A 17,988-nucleotide genomic window follows, 5' to 3' on the forward strand; every position below is an offset into this window, starting at 1 on the left:
GAGAGAGAGAGAGAGAGAGAGAGAGAGAGAGAGAGAGAGAGAGAAGGGGGGGAAAGTAGAGAGGAGTCGACTCACTTTTTCAAGTCGACTCTTCAGAGTCGAATAGCGAGTCGAATCCGTGCCTGCTTTCATTTGATCACAAAACTATACATTATATCCAACAAAGAGTCATAAATATACACCCATAATACACGATTTAATATAATTTTATACAGAAAGCTCAAATATAATACAAGTTTTCATTTTCCTGAGTGCTGAGTCAAACGAATCCGAATCTGAGTCACGCGAGTCATTTGAACAAAATCGAATCCTGATGCCCTTAACCCATTTTTAGTTTATAATTTAGTTGATTGATTGATTTTTTTTATCAGTTTTTAGTTACTTTTATTTAATTATACTGTTTCACACACACACTGCACACAAGCTGAAATCATCACGTTTACTCGAACATGAGAATAGTAAAAAGAAAAGTCATCAATAAAAACAAAAGTTATTAAATGTTTTATTTAGATAAGTATAATAAACTTTTGGGGCTGAAAACCTTCAATATGTTTAATTGGTATTTTCCACTTATTTAAAAAAAGTAATAGTAGTTTCAAAGAGAAAAATATATCACAATAATGTGTGATTTTATTCCGATTATTAGACTTTGGACACAAAATATAAAAAAAAAAAAAGCACCACAAAGGAAATGTAATACTACAGATTGTTAAGGAGATGTTAAGCTGGGGCTGATTTCTTTCCAGCCCAGGCTGTAGATTCAATGAGTTAACGTATTAGCTACAATTGTGTGAAGGGTCTAAACAAAAGAAAATGCGTGTTAGATACGATTCTGTCTTCACTATTATAATATTTATACCGTTGCCATAACAAATCCTTGTCGCTTTGATAAGTCAAACTGCAGCTAGAAAAAGTTGTTCGTAAGAACGCTACAAATAGGTGGATAAGGTGATGAGATCTTTCAAAAACAAATGGTGGCAATGATGCCTTGCACTTCCAGATATGGTAGGTTTATAGAGTTTATAAATATAAATGTGTAATCAAGCAAGCGTTAGCTAATTACAGCCTCTGAAAGCGCATTATCTCATATCACATATGTCAGACTGGCATCCGAATCGACTTCTTGTGTCCATTAGCAGTAAGCAGCTTTAAGGTGTTGCATGTCAAGCGCCAAGTCCTGGTATAGATCTGACAGAGACCTTCGTTTTGCTTAGCATTTTTCCCCAGTAAAGTCTTAGAAAAAAGGAAAAACATTAGATTTTTGTCACATATAAGTTACAGAACAGCTTTGATCCACCCCTAAGGGACAGTGAGTTAAGGGCCTTGCTCAAGGGCCCCAAAAGTGGCAGCTTGGCAAAACTGGTGCTTGAACCCCCAACCTTTTGATTGAGCTTCTACTTTCCCATAAATTTGGAATAATAGACTCTGTATTGTTCTGTGATAAGAAAATATGCAAGAAGATGAGACATTTTTTTTTTATTTTTTTTTTTTATTGTAGCTACTGTTATCACTTATGCTGCAGCTATAAACGGTAGTTTTCTCGCTTCTCTGAGCTTGTCATTATTTTTCCCTGGCTCTGAAGACCCTTCTTTTCTTAGCTTTTTATTAGCAATTAGATTAAAAAATTTTTCATTAAATATGGTCTAATCAGTCATTAGTGCATTACAGGATTTCACTGTCATTGGTACAAATTGTTTTCAATATACTGATGAAGGAATGATTTTCCCCCACTGAGCTTTGCAAAAATCTATTCTGCCCTCTACTGTTTGTATGGTGCAACTGAAAGAAAGAAAAAAAACATTCTGTCAGGTATTTTTTAATGAAAATAATAAGTCCAAAACAAAAATTGAACACAGGCAGAGTGGGTTTATCAATACAAAATAATAAAACAAAACTAATATAAAGACGAATAAACCACGACAAAAATAATGACACATATAATGAACCCACAAAGACCAAAGCAAAAGGTGTAACTTATATACACAACACTAAAAGGAGCAGGTGCGGGAAATTAAGCGCCCAGTGGCGACATCTGGTGGCTAAAGCAAAAACAAACAATCCAAAAAAATGTCCAGACCCTAAAACGTTCATAAGATGCTCGTTAGATCTCCTGTAGATCATATGTTAAGCTGTTGGTTTAACCAATCAGATTGTGAGTTTCTGATTTCGAGGCCATCTGGCAGGCGTCCAATTACATGGGCATTTGTTGTGTGGCCAGAGAGGGCGCTAGTCGGAGCAAATCTGTAGCAAACTGCAGAAACTCAAATATATTCATGTAGATTTAATAGCTGCTTTTTCATTCCATGATGACTGACAGAGAAGAAGAAACTGATTTAGTGACAGACATTTTTACAAAGACTTTAACAAGATGGACTTTTCAAGAAAAACTGGATGTCGTGAGGAAACGGTTCAAAACAGTTGTTAAGCTTCTTCATAAACCATTTACACTTTTCTTAAATTGTTTTAAGAAACACTCTTGATATCACCCAAATGAGGACATGTTCCTCTTTTGAGTCAGGTTCCTCTCAAGGTTTCTTCCTCATAACATCTAAAGGAGTTTGTCCTTGCCCCAGGCTTCATCCTCAGGGATAAATACACCTCATTCGCTTCAATTCTTAAGTTCTGTCAAGCTGCTTTGGGACAATGTCCATTGTGTAGGGCAACGTAGAAAATAAAATTTTCTTTCGCATAGAATTTGCAAAAAAACACAATTCACGTCATTTCAAATCCCCCGGAATGTTATAAGGTTTTTATAAGCTTATCATAGATGATTCTGCTCATTCATGTGTTCATTGTGTTTCTTGCTTCGGTAATGATGGTCATTCTATCTGTGAGATTCCTGTCTGTGATCTATCTATCTATCTATCTATCTATCTATCTATCTATCTATCTATCTATCTATCTATCTATCTATCTATCTATCTGTCTGTCTGTCTGTCTGTCTGTCTGTCTGTCTGTCTGTCTGTCTGTCTGTCTGTCTGTAATTGCGGAAGTCAACACTAGGTGGCAGCAGAGAATCACAAAAGCCGAATTCAAACCCAAGAAGAAGTGGGACAGCTGCAGAAATGGGAGAGACGCCGTTACCTTGGCGAGTAGGTCTTCCTGATTTTTATGATGTTATTCATTTTTGTTATATAATATTTTTTTTCCGTTTACGTTGCCGGATTTGGATGACTCATCTGTTTTAGGGCTGTCGATCACGCATGCGCGCACGATTAGGGTTTGAATGAACGTATTATGTACAGTTGTATTATAGATGATTGTTGCTGTGATCGTTCAGTTCTAGGTGAGTCAGCCAGATGTTTTGCTCGGGTGTTGCCGTAGGGTGTGTACAACGTTTGTTTATTAATAAACACGCTGACGGTAAACAGTATGAACTAGGTTGTGACGTCATTAAGTACCATCTGATGTGCTCAATTTCCTGGAGTCTGAATGGAAGTTGGCCATTTTAGCTGCTTTTGGAGCTCTGGAATATCAAACCTTCTACTTTATCAACACCAGTAGCAACTGTTAGTTTTTAATCAAACAAAACTTAATTCTTGGAGAGGTTTCCCATGCGATCCACGACGTCCGTGGTGTCTTTTCTGATCAGGAATGAATCACAGCACACGGAATGGCGTAAATGTTCTTCAGTTTATTGCAGATAACAGACAAGTATATATACACACGGGAAAAAAAACTTGATTGGGTTAGAAGACATAGTAACTAGAGATGTGTGAGCCCAGATAAAGACTTCCTGTATACCCTACATACTCATCATGAACATCCTATAGACACTGAACAGACAACATAGGAACGTGTTTAGAGAACCAGTGTGACGTCCATCTTAACGCTAACAGCAACCGATTCTAATACCGCGACTGATCACGTTTTTCTATCTCAGCCGCCACGCTCTTGTGATGTTTACTGGGCCGAATTCGGGCACTGCAAGAGTTTACACCACCGTTTCCATCACTACTACACGTACGGCACGTCGCCCGTCTGCCTGCAGTGGAAAAACGACTACGAAGCCTGCAGAGAGTGGGAGAGGAACCGCAGTCCACACGCCAAGGTCAGCGTCTATTATAAAGCCGCCCCCTTTTCACCACAGCGCGTTTCACGAGTGACTTTCACTGTTTTGCTTCTTTTTTTTCAGGAGAGTCTTCAGATGAGCGAAAGGAATCGAGTTTCTGAACAGAAGAACTTGACTACATTTTGGGAGATGAGGCAAAAACCACCGGCTGACTGGCATCTACCACTTGACGAGGACAAAATAAAAGATTCTTGAAAGCACGCAAAGAATGTGTTAAACGTGTTTTTATTTTGCAGCATTTCTCTGGTTGACATGTTACACCATCCAATATATACGCTGTTGACGTTTATTTTACATTAATGGCATTTTGGTAGACGCTTTTTTTTCTGGGATTTGAACTCATGACCTTCCCAACAGAAGCCCAACATTTTAACCACTGAGGTACTACTTCCCAAGCAGCTTGGTGTTCTAGGATTTGACCCCATGACCTTCCCAACAGAAGCCCAACATTTTATAAATGATCTACCTCTTCCTTCTGATACCATTACTCTGCCAGCTTTTTCTCTGGGATTTGAACTCATGACCTTCCCAACAGAAGCCCAACATTTTAACCACTGAGGTACTACTTCCCAAGCAGCTTGGTGTTCTAGGATTTGACCTCATGACCTTCCAAACAGAAGCCCAAAATCTTACCAATGAGCTACCACTTCCCTTTTGACCAGAAGTACCCTATGAGGATTGTTGAGACAAAGACACAAACTCTTGCTCATGGGGTGGAGATTTGAAGTCCAGATTTGAGTTGAGTTTGAACTTATAATTTTTTTTCAAGCAAGCTGAACAAACCGTAGAGCTCATGATGATTTGAGAATGCCAACACACACTTTTTATACAAGAACCTAAGGAAAAGCCTTTTGACCAATCCGATTCAAGGAGTCATCAATATTTATTGTGGTAAGACAATTGAAAATAGAATTAAAGATATATAAATAAAGTATGACAAGGTTTTTCTTTTCCTTGTAACAATCTCTAATCCATGTCAGCTAACATTTATTTTCCACTCAGGGCCTCATCTCTCTCTAAATTGAAGAGCCTGATGTGAGTCTTTTTCCCTCCCAACCCGAACCCAGCATATACCGGTTCCGTAAACCCGATCTGCGCTTTATAGATGAGACTCATATCATCTAAAACATTGTAAAACTCTAGAATTCCAACCCCCTGATCCAAATACACTCCAATCCTAGAGCAATGCTTGCTATGTGTAACAGGTACGTATTTGTTAGCATGCCAGAATTGGTAAGTAGTGGAATAACAGCGCAAGCCCCAGGAACACCGGTTCCTTCCGAAGAGATGAGCCCGTTTTCCTTTCCTGTTGATTCCTTTATAGGACACGGCGATGCACACCCAGTTGTTGCCTCCGTACTCGACCTCCCAGTAGTGCGGAGCACCTCGAAGGCTTTCCTTGCACAGGATTTGTGCTCTGCAGTCGAATCTGTCCTGGTGTTTGGGGTAGTGCTGCAATGGATGCACGGCTGTCACCTGGGTATTATTTTGGGACAAGTGGAGGGACACGTGAGCTGTGTCAAGGTTCAGCGTGAGCTTGGAAGCACCTAGATTTATGGCAAACATTGGGGTCATTAGGATGTTTGGATGTAGGATTACTGAACAACTGTATTGTAGTGTTGGAGCAGAGCAAACTTACTCTGCATAAAATCGTCCCGCTTCGTGAAAACGGGGGGCGATGTCAGGATTTTCGCAGTCTTCACTGCTCAAAAGAAAGAGTGACAACGGTGACGTAACAACAGTGTACGCGTGCTGTGTTTTATTTTTGTTTGAGGTCATTTTTGACTAACCGTGTTCAGAGATGGCTGTGAAGTGCAAATTGCAAACATGTCTCAAGCGGTTTACAAGGTCCAAGACGGCTTCAGAAGCGAGATCAAATGAAGAGTATGGACGGATGAAGAGAACAGGGGAGGGCAGGGATGAAGTAAGTGCTGGAGTGGACAGAATGCGCTGGGGACAAGATAAAAAAATATCCATGTGGTGGTCTGAGGTAAAACTTCAACCCTGTATATGTATATCGACAAAAGTTTGTGGGCACCTGGGTGTATGATTGTTATGCACCATTTTTTAGCATCTCGTTCCACATTTACATTCCCTCCACTCTTTTGGGAAGTGGTTTAACAAGATTTTGTGGAGATTTGTGCTCATTCAGCAACAAGAACTTTAGTAGAGCCAGGTGCTAATTTAAGGTTAAGAGCCCTGAGCTTCAGTCAGCATTCCAATTCAATAGGGTTGAGGTCGGAGCTCTATAGCAGGCCAACTGATGGGAAAATTAATGCTACCACGTCCAAAGACATCCTATACAATTGTGTCTTCAAATTTGGTTGGAAAACACAGGTATCGCAATACTTTTGTCCATATAGTGTAGTTCACATGGGTAAGACAAGTAATAACAATTAATTGAACATCAATTCGCAACCCTTTGTATAAATACTCTTTTTCGATTAATAATTGTTTGATATTTTGGACAAAATCTGGAGCTTACTTGTAAAAAATGGACGCGGTTGTCTGCCCGAAAGAGCCTTTCAAGCTGCTGGAGTTTACAATCCCTCCTCTTCAGATCGCAGATCTCTGACGGCAGCCTCTCTAAAAGTTCCTTAGCCTTCTCCACGGCAGCTTTTTCTCTAGCCAGGATCAGCTCCTTCACCTCACGCTGTCTAGTCTCAATGGAGTGGATCAGCTCTGTAAAGCTGTTCTCATTCTCTTCGACAGCCTTCCTGGCTGAGGTCTTTTGTGAAAAGAAATAGAGAAGCAAAACATGATACGATCGAACGAATAATTGAACGAATGAAAGCGCAAAAAAATGTGAAAAAAAACCTGGAACGCCTCAGTCGCTCGTTTTAATTCTTTTGTTTCACGCTGTCGGGTTTTAATCCTGTCGTTAATATCTTTCTGTATGCTCCCGAGCTTCAACTGAAAAACAGACAAACAAAAGATTAATATATACTGTATGGAAAAAAGTTTGTGGACACCCAGCAATAACGATTTTGCTGTTTCAGGACGTCCAGCCACAAGAGTGTTAGTCAAGTAAGTTAACGATGCAGTCAGCGTTCCAATTCCTCATATTCAACAAGGTTGATGTCAGAGGTCTATAGCAGAAGATCTTCCACAATATCTTCCACTCAAACCCATGTAAAGCATATCTTCATGCAGCTGGCTTTGTCCACAGGGACAGTCATGCTGAAACAGGTTTGGCTCTCCTAGTTCAACTGAAGGTAAAATTTCATGCCACCTCATTCAAAGACACCCTATAAAATTGTCCCTTACTTTTTTTTAAACAACAGTTTAACTTTAACAGTTTGAGGAAGAAGCAGATATAGAAGTGTCCCAATACTTTTGTCCAAAACATTTTTAAAAAGTTACTTTCACTGAAGTAAAATAATTTTCGTTAAATAATTAATTTAGAAATATGTGTAAATTTGAGCTCTCAAAATTTATCAATAGCCAAGTCTCAAATCAAGCACCGAAATCCGCCATGATGCACACATCCGACAATTAAAACCGTCCGTGTGGAAACATAACAAAAGTTCCATTTGGTGTCCTAAAGATTTCCATCATTTAAACCACTATAATTACTTTAAAACTTTTACAACGGTATTTTGTCATGCTTTATGTTGAGGATGGTTTCACACATAATAAACATACCTTTGCATAAAGCATCCATATATGTTTATACGCATGTTTATAAGAGTATGAAATCTTGAAAAGTATTTATTTATGGTACATTTTGTGCGGATAAAAATGTGCTATTATGTTGCGATAAATAGTTTAACCGATTGACGGCCCCAGAGTAAATATACTTATTCATTATAAATTATGGCATACAATGTTATATATGTAAATTATAATAAGTAATAATATCTATCTTTTTTTTTTTTATTAATTTAAAACACCTCCATTAGCTTGTCGTGCTCGGGACACAGACGCTCTTCGAATCTTCCTGTAGCCCCCACCAGCTTGTGTCTCTTGGTGTTCAGGTGCAAAACATTGTGCATATCCAAATGGTCCATGCAGTAGGAAGCCATAGACTGCAAACACAACTCCTCTGCTTTACGCTTCCTTCCTGTGCATGCATTACACGCAACATCTGGCGATGTGTCTATTTCTTCATCCATAGTGGAATAGTTGCAAAAAGAAAAAAAAAGAGATTGGTAGCAACAAAAGCAGTCTGGTAGTGGTTTCTTTCGTTTCTCCTGAAGTATGAGTGTGGCACTGCCAGGAGGGGAAATCCAAATATTGAGTTTAATGGAGGGTGTGGATTTGGGGAGTTTAAGCCTCTGACTCAGAGGACTGTTATTTACTTAACCACAATATGAACACAACAGGCCATGTTTTTTATTCTGTATTTGTTCCATGGAGAAAAGAAATCAGACCTTGTGAGAAATAGTTTTAGCACCTGAAGGGGGGTAGTAACTCAAAGGCTAAGGCATTGTTACTCTGGATTGTTCCCAGAAAAATTCCACCAATCTGCCATTGCTGGACCCTTGAGTAAGGCTCTTAACCCTTAACTGCTGTGTTGTAGTTTGCTCTGGATAAGGGTGTCTGCCAAATGCCATGAATGGGAATGTACATTTTGAAAATTCCACACCAGGCTCTAAAATTCCCTTACTGTAAGTGTATGGGACTTTCTGGAAATGTGATCTTTCATGATTATACATCATGATCAGTCTGAACAGACTGAAGGACTGTGCTGAGTGTGGAGAATGTAGGTTACTTTATAATATTCATTATCTAATTATAAAATATATATATTATCTATATTATCTATATTATCTATCTATCTATCTATCTATCTATCTATCTATCTATCTATCTATCTATCTATCTATCTATCTATCTATCTATCTATATTATATATATATACACATATATTTGGAAAATATATGTGTATATATGTAGCACATGTAGTTTGAAAGCTTGAAGGAGTCTATAATTAATGGATAATTTGTCTAAGAAATGCTTTTGAGTCATATGAACCCTGTGTGAAAATGAATCACATTCAAAAGTTAGTGTGACCAATGTGACTGGTCACTTGGGTGCTTGTTCATTCTCTTGTCATCTCAAGACCTCAGTTCTGAGGTCCTTCCACTGCTTTCTTGTAGCTTAGAAGGTGATAGATTGGAAATATGTGGCTGAATAAGCATGCGATGTGATATGTTCCACTGCTGAAAAAATAGAATGATTCTTTTGTATATTCTGTCTAGCATACAATTTTCCTTACAGTTAAACTAGGAGACCCAAACCAGTGTAAAAAGATATGGTTTGCATGGATTAAAGTGGAAGATCTTGCGTGGCCTGCTATAAAGCTCGGACCACAAACCGATTACACATCTTTTGGACGAATGTGACTGCACTCCTGGGCTCCTCACCTCACCTTCATCAGTACCTTTACTCACACCCTTGTGGCTGAATGAATTTTATACAAATCTTCAAAAGCACACTCCATAATCTAGAGCATCTTCCTAGAAGAGTGGAGGTTATTACAACAGCAAATGGAGATTAATGTGCAATGGGATATTCAAAAGCGTATACGAATCGAATTGCAAACGTTTGTCCATATAGTTTGTATGGAGAAAAGATAGTTTCATATCTTTTTTATTCTTTTGGGCCAAGATTATGCTTTGGCCTGAATTATTTTGTCATTAGTTCTCTGCTATGATTATTACACGCTATGGATTCACAAACTAGAAGAGTTCTTTTGAAGAAGTTTTGGTCTACTGAAGTACATCTAAACATGGACATAAGAAAAAAATATATACAGTATATTCTTTATTACAGTGACTTTATTAGTTTATTACAATAACAAATAGCTTTTACTGCATGAATGCATTACCAACATAACAGCTTACATTCAAAATCAGTGATAACAACATACTATACAAGATTTTAAAGCATAAATTTTTCATATTTGCACTTCTAAATAGCCTATACAATGATTAGCATATAGAACATTCTTAACTCACTTAAAAATATTCGTTACCAGAGTGTTGGACAAAGATAAAGACAATTTTGTTTTTATGATAGGTGTCTTTATTTAAAAAAGAAAAAGATTATACACTGAATTTCTGTCAGACATGCAAGGAAGTCATTAGTGCATTGTAGCTGTAATGCAATCACTGTTCAAAAGCCATACTCAGGAGGCATGGAAAGGCTTAAAAGCTTTGTATTCCAGATGTTCAGTGCAAAACAATATGGCAAAATTGAATGATGCAAAAAAAAAAAAAAAAAAACCTGTGCAGGTTTAGTGTGCCATGTTGTTTTGCCAATAACTTTCTTATAAATCACAGAGTCGAATTCGAGAACCTATCCCTACCAGCCCGAAACCAGCATATACAGGCTCTTCAAAATGGGTCTGGACCTTGAAGATCCTGCTGAAGACGTTTCCCGAGACGTTATAAAAGGTCAAAACCCCTGCTCCATGATCCAGATAAATCCCTATTCTAGAACAATCCAAAGAGCTGTCCTTGTGGGTTTTCAGGCACTTATCGTCGTGCCAGAATTCGTATATACCCCCGTAGTTGCGCAAGGCCCACGAATTTTTGCACCTGCCAAACAAAGGAGCCTTTTTTCCTTTCCTTGTTATCCCTTTGTACGAGACAGCGATAATAACCCATGACCCTTTCATACCGCACTCGACCTCCCAGTATTGCGGTGCACCGCGCAGACCTTCTCGGCATAAGACCTGCAGCCGCCTTTCGAATCTGTCCCGGTGGGAGGGACGGCACTCTGGCTTTTCGACAGCAGTCAGTTCCTTGTTCAAGTTACTCAGTTTGAGGAGGTCATGCACTGTATTTGTATCCAGAGTAAGTTTGAAGGCATCTGTTGTGGAAGAGTTTGAAACAAAGTCAGTAGCTGGTAAAGTGGCGAATGTAAAACATCGATTCAGTTTTATTTATACAGTGCTACATGGTGGCAAGGAAAAACTCCCTGAGACTTAATGAGGAAGAAACTTTGAAAGGAACCAGACTCCAAATGGAACCCTTGGTGATACCAGTGCGAAATAATTTCTTTTTTGTATTTGAGTTCAGTAAAGTCAAGGAAACGTTTCGGAGTAACTCCATTTCATTGACATTTATGGCATTTGGCAGATGCCCTTATCCAAAGTGACTTATTCATACAACTGAACAGCTATGGGGTTAAGGGCCTTGAGGGCCCATGAGTGCCAGCTTCAGATCAGAAAGTCCAATGCCTTAACCAATAAGTTACCAACTTCCCAATTGTACCCTATTAGAATACATGAACTGCATATAATTTAAAGAAGGAGATAGCTTTAAGGTTTAAGGTTTGGCTAGGTTTTTTTGCTAATGTCTATATATAATTGATTTGACTTGATATCAAGTTTGATTAGGATCGATTCCAGAAGCCATAGTCATATTCTAGATATTGATCTAGCTAATTTGGCATACTAAACTTTAGTGGTGTTTTTAAGAACAATGGTGTAACCCCTTACATTTATAGCATTTGGCAGACCCCCTTTCCAGAGTGACTTAATTAAGTGACTGAGCATTTGAGCGTGGCAGCCTGATGAAAAGTTCAACATCTTAACACTTACTATAAGCGATAAACTTTACCTTTCACATGATCTACACAGAATGTCTTTCTTGAGGTTTATAATTGCTGCGCTTGAGAAATCAGTAGTCCATGTGACCATAGGAAGTGGAAGCCTCACATATCTGACAAGTTCTTTTAAATATCTATATGCTCCTGTTCCATTATGTATATGTTTTATTTTGACAATAGCTTAAAAATAGGTTTTTTTTCCTATTACTGATGAAAAAGAAAACCAATTAGCTACTCACATTTTAAGAGCTCCTGGTATGTCTGTGGTAGAGGTGTGGATATGATACCAGTGTTTTTTACTGTGTAAGAAATAAAGGAATTTCATGCAACAAAATACGCATAAACAATACCTCTTTCAGAGATAGTCATAAGTCACAAAATACGCATAAACAATACCTCTTTCAGAGATAGTCATAAATCGCCACTGGCAGAGTAGGCGTAGTTGTTTGATTAAATTTGAGGCATCATTAGTTGTAAGCTGAAATGGACCGAATGGATGGACCGCTAGAGCTGGGATCTGGATGGACTTTGGAAGGTGGGGAATAGAAGCAGTCTGGAAAAAAAAAAGATTTTTAGATGATTCCCTGCCTTGCTTTAACTTTTGCCTCATTAAAACTTTACAACTCTAGAGAGCAAGAGAGCTCAAGACCATCAATTTATTCACGGTCCTTCCATCAATTGAAATGAACAACATCCGTTCGTCCCTCAATTTTTCAATTCTATCAGTATCCTTCCATATACAGGTTCATAAAATAAACAACATCCATCCATTTGTGGAATAAAAACAGTAACCATCCATCCATCCATCCATCCATCCATTCATTGATGCAGTAAAATAGTTACCATCCATCCATCCATCCATCCATCCATCCATCCATCCATCCATTCATTGATGCAGTAAAATAGTACCCATCCATTTACTGATATATCATCTATTTGTGGAATAACAGCATCCATCTATCCACTGAATGAACATCCATCCATCCATCCATCCATCCATCCATCCATCCATCCATCCATCCATATATCCATCCAATACTTCATCCATCCATCCATCCATCCATCCATCCATCCATCCATCCATCCATCCATCCATCCATTCATCCAGCCATCCACCAATCCATCTATTCATCCATATTTGGCTCCTGTTGACTTTGCACTTTTCCTGAAGATGAAGATCCAGCTCTAAGGTCCGTCATTTTGACACCGTTGTGGAGATCCGGGGCGAATCGCAGAAGACGCTTGAGACGCTTTAAAAAGAAGACTTCCAGGACACATTCCAGAAGTGGCAGGTACGCTGGGAGTGCAGTATTGAAACAGTTTTGAAACCAATTGATACCACATCGTAAGTTCATCAATGGGATTAACAGTGTCCACCCATTATCCATCTGTCAAACTATGCAACAAACCCCATCCATCCATCCATCCATCCATCCATCCATCCATCCATCCATCCATCCATCCATCCACTCATTGTTTTATCAATTTATTTATTTATCCAACTATTCACTTACTAGTGAGTAACTTCCACAAGCGTTGTAACTGCCCTAATAATCCTAAATGTATCGATGCATTCCTCCACCTGCTCGACATTCTACCTTTTCAAGAATATGTGCTTTTGCGCCTGTACTCACTTGCAGAAAACCCATGTCATTGTCTGCTTGAGAGAGCCGGAGCTGTAGTTTAGCATCGATGCTCTTCAGATCACTGATCTCCCGCTCCAGTCTCTCAGAAAGTGCATTGACTTGCTTCAAGACAGCCTCCTCCTGAGCCGTGATCAGCTCCTTTACTGCACGCTGCTTCTTATCAATGGAGCGAATCAGTTCGGTAAAGCTCTTGTCGTTCTCTTTTACCGCTCGCACTGCTGATGTCTTACATAAAAAAAATTAAAAAAAAGACTTTACATGCACAAAAAGGCCAAATGCTTCATAACAAAATTTAATAGCTACTTCACATGTATAAATAAATACACCTCGAACGAATGAATAGCTCGTTTTAAAGCTTGCTCCTGTTTCTCACGGGTCTGAATCAACTTGGTTGTCTGCATTTGCATTTTCTCCAGCTTGATCTGAAAAGCAAGAAATGAATGCAATAACCATTTCATTTCATATCTCAGATATTTAGTAGAAAAAAAAAAAACATACCTTCTTCTCAGGCACCTCATCCTCAATCAAGACGACATCGTGATTGTTGTGTTTATAGGTAAGACACAGGTTGCATATGCACTGCTGATCTTTGCGGCAGAAAAGCTCCATGAGTTTGCCATGCCGGGGGCAAAGGCTCCTTTTGAGGCTTTTCGTAGCCGTCATTATCTTTTGTCTTTTCTCCAGAACACCATGCTGGTTTTTATGGTCTTCACAGAATGATGTCGCTTTACGCTTCCTTTCGGTGCAAACATCTGAGTCTGCGGCAGAGCTCAGATCCAAAGGTTTGGCTGTGTTTCCATCCATGATGTTAGAAAAACATTGTGTGGCAGCTTGGTTCGTTTCGAAGCGCAAACAAAGGTGGTGCCAGAATGCAAAAGGGTCTGGTGTGGGTGTGGATTTGGATCGTAGATGTTACGCTCTGACTCAGAGGAGTGCTATTCACTTAACCACAATAACAGCCAGTTCTGGTATTTTGTTTTGCTCTATGTATACCCTATGACCAATTGTTCCAAAAATATCTTTCCAACTATGTACAATGGGAGTAGAAGTCTTACTCACAGCTCCAGGCGCCCCAATTTCGGTTTCCAAAGTAAAATCCGATAGCTGGATTGTTTACCTACTGTATAATCATTTATCCATCCATCCATACATTCACTGAAAAAAAAAAAATCTCTCAAGTTATTGAATAGCAACAGTATCCATCCATTTGTCCATCAAGGAAATTACCCATATTCATCCACTGATAAATCCATCCATCTTTTTATCCATCCATCCATCAGAAAAACTCTATCAATTTTTCTAGCTATTAAATAACAACACCCCTTTATCTATCCATCAAGTAAATTATCTATATTCATCCATCCATACTCACTAGCTATCGAGAAGCGCAACAAAATCCACCTATTTATCCATCCATCATCCACCTATTCATTGAAAAAACAGTATCCATCTCTCTAGCTATTGGATAGAAAAACAATACAAAACAGCCAATTATTCATCCATCATGGAAATTAACAATAGCCATCCATCCATCCATCCATCCATCCATCCATCCATCCATCCATCCATCCATCCATCCATCCATCCATCAATTTACCAATCCATCCATCCATCTATCCATTCATCCATCCATCCATAAAACAAATGACATTCATTCATCCATCTGTGGTATAAAAACCCAATCATCCAATCATCCAATCATCCATTCATGCATCCATCCATCCATCCATCCATCCATCCATCCATCCATCCATCCATCCATCTATGCATCTATTCTTCTATGGAATAAACACTATCCACCTATTACTTCTCCATCTATCTGTCAATCCATCCATTTATCCATGCAATGGAAAAACATTATCAATCTCTCTAGCTAATGAATAGCAACAATATCCATACATGTATCCATCCATTGAGGAAATTAACGATATACATCCATTCATCCATCCATCCATTGAAAAAACAGTATCCATCTTAATAGATAGCAACGAAATCCAGCCATTTATTCATCCATCAAGTATATTTACCATATTCATCCATCCATCAATCCATGCATCCATCCATTGGAAAAAAAAACAGTATCCATACTTCTCTACTTATTTACTCTGTCCATCCATCAAGGAAATTGTGTACATTCATCCATCAAATAAATAGTATCGACCTATCCTTCCTTTCATCAATCCATCAATTCATCCATCTGTCCATCCATCCATCCATTGGAAAAACAAGTATCGATCTCTCTAACTAATGACAACAGTATCACCCATTTATATATCCAGCAGTAAAAATGAAATATATCAATCCATCTACCGTCTATCCATCCATTCATAGATTAAACAGCCAATCATCCATGTAATAAACCACATTTTCTATCCAAGCATCCATAAATGAAATAAATAGTGGCCACCCATAATTGTATGATTGTTTTAATCACATCATCTCCCGATGTTGTGCTCCAGGGCCTCACAACACTTTTGATTTTGGCAGAAAAAGACCAATCGCAAGCCAGCATTCCTTACAATGCAATATTGTTAGTTTGGGGTCTTGTTTGTTTCTGTTTTTCATTATTGTGGAACTAGATCAAGTCCATTTTGTAAATGCCAACCTCAACGCACTACATTATTTCTCCTCTAACGAGGTGTGGTATTGTGTGACACTCGTCTTCATGCCCAATGAATATCCTGTTGGCAGGGACCAGACTGAAGTGTGACTTATTTGTGAGGAACCCATGCACTGAGGCGTCTGTCTGACTCATGCCACGTGTCTTATTGTGCTGCAACGTGATATGTTTGCCACACAAGTAGTGGTGCGACTCTTCCTTTATTTTGATGACTAACGCCCCCCTCACCCGCTGAGTGATTCATCGCTCACAATTCACGTGAGCATGTTCTCACAAAAGTGCTAACGTATAAGCAAAACTAATGTAAACCTGTGTAAGATTATCAACAATCTGATCAATCAGACTGAAGAATTCATCTGTACTATAGAACTAAATCAAATTTGAATCTTATTTACTAATCAAAAGCAACAAATTTATTATTAAAATGCATCCGGGTGAGAGGGGAAAAAAGACCATCGTTTCAAATAGCTTGTGGACCCCTCTCTGTAAGTCATCTGGGAAGATGTTCTACTAGATTTTGGAATTTACTTGTGGAGATTTGTGCTCATTCATCCTCCACCAATTCTGTAGGATGTCTATAGATGTGGTAGCATACAATCTTCCTTTCATTTGAACTAGGAGACCCAAAACCTGTTCCACCATGACAATGCACAAAGTCAACTCCATGAAGGTTTGGAGTAGAAGATCTTAAATGCCCTGCTATATGGATATAAACCCAACTGAACACCCAACTGGCTGCATCCTAGGCCTCCTCACCTTACATCAGTACCTGATTTTACTAACACCCTTGTGGTGCAACAGGAACAAATCTCCATAAGCACACTCCAAAATCTTGTGAGACATCATCCCAGAAGAGTGGAGGTTATTATAAAAAGGAATGGGGACTAAATGTGAAATAGAATATTTAAACCTTCGTCCATATAGTGTGTGTGTGTTAACAAACATTATACTTTCAAAAGCTAAAATTTATGTTCTGATGAACATGAACTCTCAGCTCCCAAAGGTTGTTATTTTATTGCATTATTTAAATATAATTGCATTTGAATTGAATTCCAGTCATTCTTGCCAAAAAACAAAACAATAAAGCAGTCCTATCAAACTTAAAAAGTAAAAAGATCTGATCATCAAAGACACGTCCTTCATGTACCACTAGAGGGCACCCCAGTCAGATAAAAAAGATTTCTATACAATCTACCAGATTTCCTTATTTTTTCTTGTTTTTGTAAAGCCCCTTTCCCGTTACCCAACTTCAGTGCCTGACTTTACTAACCCCCATGTGGCTAAATGAGCGCTAATCTTCATAAATACGCACTAAAATCTTGTGAAACATCTTCCCAGAAGTGTGGAGTTTATTATAACAGTAAAATGGGGAGCTTTGTTCTTCCAGGAACAGTACAATATAATAACATTTTAATAGCACTTGGGCCAATGATTCTCTACCCAGTGACAAGAAATAGCTCTTGATTGCACTCATGATTGTACAAAAGGGGGAATTGGCTTTGGGAAATCCCATTAGGAGAAATTATGAGAAAATGATTTCATTACCTACATCAGGGAGGGGCAACTTTTATAGTGATAAGGGGCCAGATTTTTTTTCTCCTTTATACCAGAGGGGCAGGTTATTAATCCAGACTAGAATATTTTACATAATTTCATGCAAACCTTCTTTTTGAAAGAAACTGGAAAGCCTCAATTTGAAAAACCTTTGGCTTCTTCTGCAAATGCACAATTGTTATTGCCTGGAAAACATGTTTTTCTCTGTCAATTTCTCTTTTCTATTTACTCATCTTGGTGATCGTTCTCCATAGTGCGATATTCTACTATGTTTTAATTACTATGGTGATTGGCATATACTAGCACCCTCTGCTGGTTGAAGAATGAACAAACTAATGTAAAAGCAGACTTTTTTTTATTTTTCAGTGATCAGACTGACATGTTCATGGCCACCAGCTGCCCAACCCTGACCTTCATTATACTGTATATATTTCTCAGAAAGTGAAAAGGGCCCTTTGAGTTCACATGGGAAGTCAAGAACAGTCAGTTTTGCACAGTAGCTTCTAATCTTAATAAAATGACAATAAACAACCAAA

General features: G+C 38.6%; 3 protein-coding genes across 3 annotated transcripts; 1 reads left to right on the forward strand and 2 right to left on the reverse strand.

Moving 5' to 3' along the window:
* The first annotated feature begins 2,958 nt into the window (after positions 1–2,958).
* Positions 2,959–4,281, forward strand: cUnh22orf39 (chromosome Un C22orf39 homolog). Its single transcript, XM_083541900.1, has 3 exons — positions 2,959–3,092; positions 3,884–4,051; positions 4,136–4,281. Exons 1-3 carry the CDS (start codon positions 3,066–3,068, stop codon positions 4,265–4,267), a joined length of 327 nt encoding a protein of 108 aa, XP_083398026.1. The 5' UTR covers positions 2,959–3,065; the 3' UTR covers positions 4,268–4,281.
* Positions 3,615–8,698, reverse strand: LOC310726326 (tripartite motif-containing protein 16). Its single transcript, XM_083541796.1, has 6 exons — positions 7,966–8,698; positions 6,890–6,985; positions 6,558–6,800; positions 5,863–6,022; positions 5,712–5,774; positions 3,615–5,619 (listed from the first exon to the last, which is right to left on the reverse strand). Exons 1-6 carry the CDS (start codon positions 8,185–8,187, stop codon positions 5,060–5,062), a joined length of 1,344 nt encoding a protein of 447 aa, XP_083397922.1. The 5' UTR covers positions 8,188–8,698; the 3' UTR covers positions 3,615–5,059.
* A 1,137-nt stretch (positions 8,699–9,835) lies between these two features.
* On the reverse strand, positions 9,836–14,173 carry LOC310726679 (tripartite motif-containing protein 16-like). The gene is made up of 6 exons (XM_083542433.1): positions 13,777–14,173; positions 13,605–13,700; positions 13,267–13,503; positions 12,029–12,185; positions 11,872–11,931; positions 9,836–10,891 (listed from the first exon to the last, which is right to left on the reverse strand). Exons 1-6 carry the CDS (start codon positions 14,080–14,082, stop codon positions 10,347–10,349), a joined length of 1,401 nt encoding a protein of 466 aa, XP_083398559.1. The 5' UTR covers positions 14,083–14,173; the 3' UTR covers positions 9,836–10,346.
* Between the last annotated feature and the right edge of the window lie 3,815 nt (positions 14,174–17,988).

This window comes from Silurus aristotelis (assembly GCF_946808225.1).
Source record: "Silurus aristotelis genome assembly, chromosome: 5".
Taxonomy (NCBI): Eukaryota; Metazoa; Chordata; class Actinopteri; order Siluriformes; family Siluridae; genus Silurus; species Silurus aristotelis.

What these genes read in the sequence shown, in the direction of transcription:
- cUnh22orf39 (XM_083541900.1), top strand. Translation starts at nt 3,066, where the DNA reads ATGGGAGAGACGCCGTTACCTTGGCGA. An exon ending in AGACGCCGTTACCTTGGCGA is followed by an intron (nt 3,093 to 3,883) that starts GTAGGTCTTCCT and finishes TTTCTATCTCAG; the next exon opens with CCGCCACGCTCTTGTGATGT. An exon ending in ACCGCAGTCCACACGCCAAG is followed by an intron (nt 4,052 to 4,135) that starts GTCAGCGTCTAT and finishes CTTTTTTTTCAG; the next exon opens with GAGAGTCTTCAGATGAGCGA.
- LOC310726326 (XM_083541796.1), bottom strand. Translation starts at nt 8,187, where the DNA reads ATGGATGAAGAAATAGACACATCGCCAGATGTTGCGTGTAATGCATGC. An exon ending in AGCACGACAAGCTAATGGAG is followed by an intron (nt 6,986 to 7,965) that starts GTGTTTTAAATT and finishes TCTGTTTTTCAG; the next exon opens with TTGAAGCTCGGGAGCATACA. An exon ending in GAGCGACTGAGGCGTTCCAG is followed by an intron (nt 6,801 to 6,889) that starts GTTTTTTTTCAC and finishes TTTTCACAAAAG; the next exon opens with ACCTCAGCCAGGAAGGCTGT.
- LOC310726679 (XM_083542433.1), bottom strand. Translation starts at nt 14,082, where the DNA reads ATGGATGGAAACACAGCCAAACCTTTGGATCTGAGCTCTGCCGCAGAC. An exon ending in GAGCTATTCATTCGTTCGAG is followed by an intron (nt 13,504 to 13,604) that starts GTGTATTTATTT and finishes TTTTTATGTAAG; the next exon opens with ACATCAGCAGTGCGAGCGGT. An exon ending in ATACCAGGAGCTCTTAAAAT is followed by an intron (nt 10,892 to 11,871) that starts GTGAGTAGCTAA and finishes CTTCCACAACAG; the next exon opens with ATGCCTTCAAACTTACTCTG.